Source organism: Aegilops tauschii, chromosome 6 (assembly GCF_002575655.3).
Source record: "Aegilops tauschii subsp. strangulata cultivar AL8/78 chromosome 6, Aet v6.0, whole genome shotgun sequence".
Classification (NCBI taxonomy): Eukaryota; Viridiplantae; Streptophyta; class Magnoliopsida; order Poales; family Poaceae; genus Aegilops; species Aegilops tauschii.
In genome coordinates this window covers 489692285-489702483 of record NC_053040.3, presented here as the reverse complement: position 1 = coordinate 489702483, position 10199 = coordinate 489692285, and the positions used below count along the sequence as shown (strand labels likewise).

The following is a 10199-nucleotide window of genomic DNA, read 5'->3' as shown; positions in this document are numbered from 1 at the left end:
TATTTTGCTCTCAACACTTGGTTTTGGTTTTTTAAACTTCAAGCTGCTGGCAGCAGGCCACAGGCGCGAAAAAGAAAGGAAATAGTAGAAGTGTGCGGTATTAACCATCCAGACTCCCCATACAGAGACATCGGAAGATGCTGTGAGTTTGGATAGTGCACTAAACGTTCAGGTTGTTCAGCTTGTCCATCTCTTTTGCGTGTATTCCTTGCTTTTGCATTAGTTCTTGCACGGCATCACCATTATGTGCTTAGGATGAGTTTGCCGAAAAGGTTAACTCAACTCCCAGTCGGCTGGTCTCAAATAAGCAATATGGTTATGGTTACAAACACTAACCCAGAAACATTACCCGAAGATTGGCATTGGCAGTGGCCGGAACATTGGCATTGGCAGATACCAAATACATACATGATTCACAGTACCAAGACGAGTATATTTCCAAAAAGAACCAGCTACTGCCATCCAATAACAGAAACGCCTCTTTACCAATACGCAGGACTACCTACTCCAGCACTCCAAAAGGCAAAATCAAAGGGAAATAAGCATTTTTTGACTTTTAAACCCGACAATATCAGAGCATATTATCACATAGTCAAGCAGTCATTAACATTACATCATAAATGGCATAGTGGCATATACTGGCGTAGACTTGAGATTCATTAAGTTATAACATAGGACAAAACAGCCATTTGAAAATTAAGAGGCATATAAACTGGCGTAGACTTGAGATTTAGCAGCTTTCATGACGAAAAAGATAGGAACTTAACCTGAAAAGTGAATAAAAACATATATCAGGAAAGAGAAATTAAATCAAGAAACATAATGATATGCAGCAGCCACTCAAAAGTTATGACAATTTAGTGTGCAAATAAAAGGAATAAACTAAACAATGGTCTATAAGGGAAGTTATGCTAAAGAACATTACAAATGAGCTTATGACACTCGACTGTACAAACAAAATACTACTCCCTCCGTTCCTAAATATGTCTACATACATCCGTATGTGATAGTCATTTGAAATGCCTAGAAAGACAAGTATTTAGGAACGGAGGGAGTATAAGGGAAGTTATGCTAAAGAAATACAATCTTTACTGGCAGCACAGGTGCAACCTTGTGCATTCTTATAATTAGAATGCAAGTAGATGATTTCAGAAACAAGTCTTGATGATTACAGATAAAACTTGAATAAGTACACATGAGTCAGGTTTTCTAATGTTGTAATTAGAAAAGACATTGTTGTCAGATATTCAGACAGATTTAGGTAAAAACGGAAAGAAGTTTCTACAATGCAACCTAGATAGCCCTCAACAAGCACCAACAAAATCCAGACACTTGCAGAAAAAGATAAGCATGTTTTGATCTACACAAGCTACACAGATAGACAATACTTCTGTCAATAACTAACCTTCGAACTCATATTTGGAGAATTAAAACTTCAGACTTCTTCCTGATCTTGCACGGCTTCGATTCCACTGAGACTGAAAAGGATCAGCCAACTAAGTATCAGATACACAGAGATGTAATAAGAAACATGAACAGTATTTACAAAGATCAGAGTTATTAATCGTACAACTCTGTTTCTATCTCAGTAAGTGGGTAAATGATAACAGCGTCACCATAGTGGCCACTCTTCTGAATGCGGCGGCGCCTGCGCAGCTGCCGTTCAGTCCTGGCGTTAGGCATGACCTCATCAAAAGAGACTGAAATTTAAAGAGACCAACTTATTAGCCGTCCAGTCCTGGCATGAGGCATAACCTCATCAAAAGAGACTGAAATTTAAAGAGACAAACTAATTAGATGTTAGTACAGCGGCATCTATCCACATAAGAAAAGAAGGACCCAAAATTAACCTTCTGCTGCCATGACAATTGCGTCTGCAGTGACCTCTCTGATGTCCACTGGCCTTGTCCTCCGGGTATGGGCTGGCCTGTCAGTAGGCAACTGCCTATCCCTGCAAAATAACAACGTTAAAGAGAGTGCAATGGAGACTGCTCTAATATGAGAAATGAGTGGTATTACATACCCCCGCCTCAGCTGCTTCCTCCTGGACATACCTACAAATTCATGAAAAAAAAGCATGTTACAACCTGGCAGATCAAGATCCTAAATCAATGAAATCAATCTAGACGATTTGGCAATTCTATCTATGGAATGAATGGAAATTCTGCAATCTGTTGAAACAAAACCTGCCAGAACTAGATCCCAGACCAATGAAATCAATCAGACGATTTGACAAAACGAAAAGGATGCAATATCTTCAGAGGAGTTCAACATGACGATCTGTCTAACGATGATGCTGAGAACAAATTGCAGGTCTCATACAAAAAATCACAGAAGCTAAACAGGAACTCTAACTAACAGATCTCAACAATCATTTCGCCCTGGTTGTCCTGAACGGACGAACAGACCAGCAGACACATGGAAGTTAGGTCAGGGCGACGAACGGGGTAATGGAAAGACCTATAACCTCGGATCTATCGACACCACGGGGCGACGAACGGGGAAGGGAACGACCTAGAACCTCGGATCTATCGACACAACGGGGCTACGAACGGGGAAGGGAACGACCTAGAACCTCGGATCTATCGGCACAACGGGGCTACGAACGGGGAAGGGAACGACCTAGAACCTCGGATCTATCGGCACAACGGGGCGACGAACGGGGGAAGGGAACGACCTAGAACCTCGGATCTATCGACACAACGGGGCGAAGAACGGGGGAAGGGAAAGATGGTCTCACCTGCGGGCTCCTCGTCGGTGATGGCGAGAGGGGGAAGGGGAACGGCGGATCGCTCCAATCGTACCTGGAGAACATTCAGAAACCAACGGATGATTAGATCCAGACGACGCCATCGATTTGGGGGGAGAGAGAGAGAGCGGCAGAGATCAGATCGAAACCAACCGTGAGGCGCTCGGGGCGGCGGCGGCGAGGGGGCGTTTCTGTTGCGGGGGAGGAGGGGGGAGGCTGGGCGTACGGCGACGCCTATATGCATGGCGACGAAACCCTAACGGTTGGGGCGGGGAGCGGGGTAACGGCGTTCCAGTCGCAGAGGGTCGCTCGCTGCTTTCTCGCTCCGGGGCTGAGAGGAACGGCGTTAGCTCAAGGCGCCGTTCCGGTGGGACTGGTGCGGCCCGATGGGTCCAGTCCAGCCGGGTCGGTCGCGGCACGGATCCGAGGGGCGTCGGGTTGGGTTTGGGTGCATCGGATCGGAGGGAGCCGGGCGTCGGGTTGGGTTTGGGTGCACCGGATCGGATCGGAGGGAGCCGGTCCCTTGTTCATCGCTGAAAAAAGAACAGAAATTAGAAGGAAAAATTGAGCTTCCCTCAGACCTGTTTTGCACATGCTTCAACAACAAACATCTTCTTCCCAATTTCTTCCCTCTTGAACCGGTGAAACCAAGCCATCTATCTTTCTCTTGGCAAACAAAAGAGGAACCGGCCGGCACGACACAGAGGCTGGCCGGTTTCTCCGTTGTGGGCGAGAGAAAGATGGACTGGCGCCGTGGTGCTCAACACATACCCAAGAACACATGAGAACCAAGAACATTGAACCGGATGAGAACCAACAACTCGGCCTTGCTTTGACCCACGAGCAGAGCCTTGCATGGGAAGAGGAAGCAAGAACTTGCTTTGCTTTGGACTTTGAGGGAGGAGGAAGAAGAAGAACTACAGGGGTACGGAACCAAGGCTCAATGTGGGGGGTGCGAGGGCAGCTTATATAGGAGAGGAGAACCCGGTGGACACGCACCCACCAACCGTCCGTCCCTACAATCGCGGCTTCATATGTGCATCTACCCGGTATTACACGCCACCGCACCCTCTTTTTAGCAGGCAATTACCCTTTTTTAATACTAGCCAAGATTTTGCATGCCGCATGCACCACTAAAATACTGGAGTATCACCAAATTGAAAGCTTTCCATCTATAACACTTACTAAAATACAATCGTGACAGCTAAGTTGCTGGTGGGTGCTGTGCATGCTCGACCACATGGTGGCGTACCCACAAAAGCCAATTACAAGTGGGACCGGGTAATTTATTATGCGGGGCCTCGAGTGATGTGACACGCCGAGACGAGCACGCCACACCAGCGATCCGCGACGAATGCTTTCATTGGACGATCTGTGGTTCAGTCTGCCCGGTGTGCTTTCTCGAAACCCAAAAATAAATATTTAAAAATACTTTTTTTCGCCTGTTTAATTTTTTTTGTCACGAGTTCGATGTTGGCTTCCTTGGTCATGCGTTCGGCATGGTTGGTCGTTCGAAGATGAATGATCATGCTTTTGGTCGACCAGAAATCGTCCATCACGCTCGCCACACGACGGGCATGAAGGACCAAACAAGCTATGTGACCGTGTAATGGTGAGAAAACCTTGTCATGGTTCGATTCACTTTAGTTTAGTGAGTCGTTGGTTCTGCTTTGAAAAATTTACGGTCGTTATGTCACAATGGTGACATGCATAGTTTTTTTTTTGCGAATAGGTGACATGCATAGTTTTTGGATGAGCAAAATGTATCACGTCGACAGAATTACTTGTAGCCCGCATCGATCCGAAACTTCACGACTTTTGTATTGACTCTCAACAAGACCTCAAAATGCCCAACCCTACACCTCAACATGAGCCCGTCCTATCCTGGTTCAAAAAATACATATATACTGTACAATGATAGCTTAAAAGAATATGATTGGGGTATATATACCAGCATTATGCATATATTAAAAAATGTAGGTATTTTAGGCCAAAAATTGCCATGAGCATGACGTTGCCGTCAAGCTTCGTGCTCGGGCCGTTAGGCCATACTCGACGATGTAAAGTGCTCGAGACTGCACGAGATGCTTTTCAGTCCATTCCTCAAGCCATCATCGTCTCGTCGTAGTCTCGTTACCTTGGTGTTGATGACTATGTCTTGAGCTTGTTATCATATGTTTGCCCGTGGTGGCCACGCACCAAGCTTGTGATCGTTGCCTTACTCGCGGCGACAATGTCCGAAGCTCATTACCATCTTTTTGCCCGTGGTGACCATGGCCCAAGCTTGTTACCGTTGCCTTGCCCGCAACGACCATGTGTCAAGTTTGTTATCCTCGCTTCGCACGTGGCAACCATGTCCCGAGCTCATTATGCTCGGTTCGTCATGGTGAAGATATTGTCATCGGTCATTTCATTCCTCCTGGGCGGTCGCTTTCGAATGTTTAGGATGGTCGATGGCTGCGGGCGAGCTCCCTGGCCGTCCGATGACCGGCGTTGAGGGCATGTGGTGGACAAGCTGCTAACGTTGACAGTGACGTCCATGTTAATGTTTTTTCCTAATAATGTGTCAAGTAGCATTTTGTTTGGCCTTAGAAAAAGGTGTGTTTGTCTACGTGTTTTATCTCTATGTGTATGACCTGGTTTGTCACGATCCCATTGAAATAGTGGTCTACGAGCCTTTGTAAATCGGAGATGAGGTTTGTTCTTGTTTTTAAATAAATTCCTCCAATGCACAAATTAAGAAACTGTCCATATACTAACCAAATAATCACAATTTGTTGATACACATATGATTGACAAGTATATATGGGTATCAGTTATGGATCATACATGTGCTTAACCGCTAATCAGGCCATGCGTCGGAGCCATGCCTGCTTGCATGTAGGCTGGAGTATAACCTAGGTTTTTGGCGTTGTTGTCTGCTTGTTTGCATGTAGGCTGGAGTAATAACCTAGGTTATTGGTGTTTTTGCATGCAAACAGTAGCACCACCTGCAAATATATGCAGAAGAGGAGATAAACATATAAACTCGCCTGGAGATAAGCATATGAACATGAAAAAAATACAGGGAGAGCAAAGACAAGAATTGCAGCCCAGGTAGAGGTACAATATGGATTCACCTATTAAAGGAAAAAAAAAAATCAAAGAGAATAGCATGTGAAACATTGCACTCGGGGCATATCTTCTGCATATACAGAACACGTATCACACAGTAAATTTGAATGCATGCATCCTTCTCCATTACTCTCCACCTGATTAAAATCGTCTTTGACACGAACTGGTGCCTAAACTACACCAAGACAAAATTATACAAAGTAGGGATAATACAAAAATGGGTGAATCGTTGTCTGGGTCATTCATATTCAACTCGTATGGGTAGAGATATACTACTTGCTCTCTTTTCCCGGAGGCTGGATTGATTGAGATCTATCACATTGCACTTCTGATTCCCCCACCAGAAGAACTCGAGAACAAAAGAACAAAAGCACTCGAGTATAGTATGTGAGAAGATTCCCAAAAACCAAATCCACCAAACAATGAGCTAACAACCTTAGCATGATTAGAATTCCAGTAAGACAAAAATAAAACTTGAAACAATTAGTACTACATCTTGTGATTTTTTTTATTGAAAGATCTCAAGAACAGGAATAACTTATGCACTAATCCAGATATGAAATTGCCTCCAAAAGCCAAATTATTCTTTCCCCTGACAATATGTAATTCTGTTCAAGAGTAAATTCCACCAAATAAGCTCATGAATAAAGATGTAGAAAAATATATATCAACTCATGATAGCAACAAGGGCATGCATATATAAACAAACATAGCAACGTGACATGAAGGGCAATACTAATTACATTGAGCTAGATTGGAGCGTGACATGTGAAGATTAATACTCACACGTCATGGATTTAACAAAACAGGGAGAGGAGGGGAGAGGAAGACACTTAGACGGCAGCAACGGTCCTCCTGTGCATGGCTACAACGATGGGAGGCATCAGCGCTGTCAATTCATCTCATTTCTTTGTCAAAAATAAAGAGACACGGTTTAAAATAGCATTAACATAATAGGCATTGTTCATAGTTAAGACGGCAAGAAATGGCATTGTGTAGGAGCGGCCAGCTTCACCAGCCCACTGGATTACAGATCAAGAACACAAGCATAGATGTAGTTCTAAACAATGTATAAGCATGAATGGTGAGTGCACTGTCAATTTATACCATTTCAGATTGGTAAATAAAGAGACACGATTTAAATAACATTAATATAATATGGCATTGTTCATAGTGGAGACATAGCAGGATATGACATTGTGCTGTTGTTGGTAGTCTCACCACACCACTGGATTACAGATCAAGAACACAAGCATACACATAGTGCTAAAGAAGATAACTTGCTATGTTTAGTTTAATTTACATGGTACGAGTAAGGAACTAGATTGTACAACTAAGGACTGAAATTGAGAACGACAAACTTATGTTTATGTACTTCTACTTTATAAACTTTGAACAAGCAATTTGATGCAGACGACAAAAATAAACAACATTTGCACCCATAGCTATCCAAATATAAACAACAAAGTTTGAAGGCTGGAGGAGGACAAACTTACATTAGTAGTGAAGACAGGCTCTATAAAGGCCTTGTCCATATTGATGGGGGGGGGGGGGGCAATTCAAGAAGTTTACCGCACACTCTTCTTCAAGAGTATTGTCTTTATTCTACATTTTGTTAAGAGTAAATATAAATGTGAAAATATAGGAACAAATGACAATTATTTAACTTAAGATGCAGAGTACAAATGTAAATACAGCATACAGGCAGAAGGCACTGACAAGAGCAATGCGGAGCTAAACTTCTTCAGTAACATTGGTTTTATTCAATATTTTGGCAAGAGTAAATGTAGATCTAATGTGTAGAAAAATGGAGGACAAGGGAAAATAAGCTGCAAAGTGTACATGGAGAACTAGCTGACAAATATAAGTACAGTGATGAAGGACAACAGATACTTACAAGAACAGTGCAGAACTAAATTTCTTCATAGGCATTGGGTTTATTCTACATTAATTTAAGCATTAATATAGATCAGATAATTTGGAGCGAACAGTGGATAAGCAAGCTATAATGCACAATGATGTCACATAATCCACCAGGTATGAATGTAAGGATAGCGATAGGACAATACGTACTCACAAGAGCAAAGCAGCGACCAGCATAGTTACGATATCCTAGGTTTTGCGGCGCTGGTTCTATCGCCAATACACGTCGGGTGCTATGTGATTTCTCCGGTAGCACCACCTTTTTCAAGGACTTTGCTTGTACTCCTTCAGGTTCTGCAATCACCCTCTTCTTTTTGGATGTCTGAAACACAAGAACATCACTTGAATGGAAAAACATGGTATGGCGACAAATGGAATAGGTGTTGATAATGGATGGGCATGGCATCTTCACATATATCACGAGTAAACTAAGCAGATGGCGGTGCAACGAAGCAAAAGAAATGCAAGACACCTTATGCAAGATATGTGCAACCAATAAAACCTTACCAAATTAGAACAGGAACCTTATTGGGTGAACAGGATAGGCCATCTTCCTTTGACTCCTTGAGCTCAGAATAGTCATTAGGATCATATTCTGAATACAAATCTATAGGTCGGGAGCATGTGGGTTTCATTGCTTCCACAATGGACCTCAATCCCTTGATGCCAAGTTTGTTACCCAATGAACTGCTCCGCAATATTCTTCTGATGTGCGCATTCTTATATTCATCGTGATTACGTACAATATCTGTAAAGCATGAAAACACTAATAGTAGTGAGATTATCTTTGTAATGCAGAGGATATTGTAATATAATAGAGGCTCCCTGTAAACCCTTATGTGCTATCACTGGATTCTGATGAGAGAGCCCATGTGTGCTATATATGGTGAGTAGATTAATATAATCTGGCACAACTACACAAAAAAATAAGCTCCCTGTTGGGGGCCCCAGATGTAAGGATAGTTGGCCGAGGATAGGTTCATAATATACCATATAGAAAGTTTATTGCCAAAGTATGATAACGAGAGCGCAGAGCCAGTAGGCAGATCGTAGTGTAGATAATAGGGGTACACCATAACCACCATAAATAAATCGGGAAAGCGGAACTGGCTGGAAAACATAGGGTTTTGCCGCTACTAATATGCAGCCTATCGATCACCTACAGGCTAGCTCTATTCATCTGAAGGCGCACAACTGTTACTATCAGTTTAGTCTATCAAAGACCGCACGGCTCCCACCATTTCCGGGGTATTATGGCAGACCAACTCGAAGTGCGAAATCATTTAGCAGAACTGGCGCAGTAGAGGTGTCGACTGCAGATGTCCCTGCTCTCCTTCCTGACAAGGAACATACTGTGCTTACTAAAGAAGAACAGAAGAGGAACATGTTAAAGAACAGAAGAGGAAGCATATTCTGCATGTCTGCATGCAAGTCGCGTGACTTTTGTCATTTGGGCCAGTCGACCATTTCAGGCGGTTGGATGAAGATCCTACGTCTCCTAACCCTTCTTCTTCCTCGTCTCTGATTCTTCCCATACAAAACACCGCACGGGCCGCCGGCCCCAACCCCCCCGCCCTCCCCTGAACCGCCCCCACCGCCTGTGTTCCTCCGCCACCCCCACCCCCACCCCTGCCCCCACCAGCATCGAGTTTTCTTCATTCGGCGAGGCCCCACCACCGCCCCCACAACCACCGTCCCCACACGAGCCCCTTCATTCGCACCGGCGAGCTCTGAAAAATTGACTGGCCCAATTTTGAAATTTAGTCGACTGTCATTTAACTATTGTGGAATATAAAAGGGGAAAACCATAAGCATTGCGAGTATAGTGTTGAGCGTGCCATGGCGAATCTGAAGGTGCAAACCAGACAAAGGCAATTTCGCAACCAATGTTTGCTTTCAACTAGCAAGTAAGTGATGGACAAGGAAATCAGAGTAAAGCAGTGACGATCTATTTTTTTGTTGCGATAAATAAGTTGAGCAGATACGAAAGAGTACCGCCTCTGGTGCGGCGCCGTGTATGCATCTGCTGAGAAATCGACGATGCCGCGATAGCGATGGCTGTCGGCGGCGTGGAAGTAGATCTAGGAGGGTAGACGGTGGCGGCGGGGCGCGGTGGACGAGACGGTCGTAGGAGCGGCGCCGGCAAGGTGGACGACGGCGGGGATGAAGCGAGAGGATGGGATGCAAGGATCCCGGTCCGAAGCCGCGGATGAGAGAGGTTGATCTCTTGTAATGGACGACGGCGTCGGGGTATCAGCTGCGGCATGGTGGAGGAGGACGGCGGTGGATGGGGTGGTGGACGGAGGAGGCTGGGGTGGAGAGGCTGTTTTGGCGCCCACGGAGTACGAATGGGGAAACGGAGGGAGAGAGGAAGGGGGAACCATCTCTTCAGGGCGCGCTTGTCCCAAATTCG

General features: G+C 44.5%; 1 protein-coding gene across 2 annotated transcripts; it reads right to left on the bottom strand.

The window, feature by feature from the left end:
- Nucleotides 1-528: 528 nt before the first annotated feature.
- LOC109758219 (uncharacterized) lies at nucleotides 529-3691 on the bottom strand. Of its 2 annotated transcripts, XM_073502651.1 has the most exons (7): nucleotides 2903-3691; nucleotides 2741-2804; nucleotides 2024-2054; nucleotides 1851-1951; nucleotides 1571-1700; nucleotides 1406-1478; nucleotides 529-767 (listed from the first exon to the last, which is right to left on the bottom strand). In XM_073502651.1, exons 3-6 carry the CDS (start codon nucleotides 2050-2052, stop codon nucleotides 1436-1438), a joined length of 303 nt encoding a protein of 100 aa, XP_073358752.1. In that variant the 5' UTR covers nucleotides 2053-2054; nucleotides 2741-2804; nucleotides 2903-3691; the 3' UTR covers nucleotides 529-767; nucleotides 1406-1435. The 2 variants fall into 2 exon arrangements, with proteins under 2 accessions (XP_073358752.1, XP_020172655.1); XM_020317066.4 differs by lacking the exons at nucleotides 2741-2804; nucleotides 2903-3691 and adding an exon at nucleotides 2187-2728.
- Between the last annotated feature and the right edge of the window lie 6508 nt (nucleotides 3692-10199).

Excerpts from the sequence above, each read along its gene's own strand:
- LOC109758219 (XM_073502651.1), bottom strand. The coding sequence starts at position 2,052 with ATGTCCAGGAGGAAGCAGCTGAGGCGGGG. Across the intron at positions 1,952-2,023 it reads AGGAAGCAGCTGAGGCGGGG|GGATAGGCAGTTGCCTACTG; the intron begins GTATGTAATACC and ends GTTATTTTGCAG. Across the intron at positions 1,701-1,850 it reads AATTGTCATGGCAGCAGAAG|TCTCTTTTGATGAGGTCATG; the intron begins GTTAATTTTGGG and ends TTTAAATTTCAG.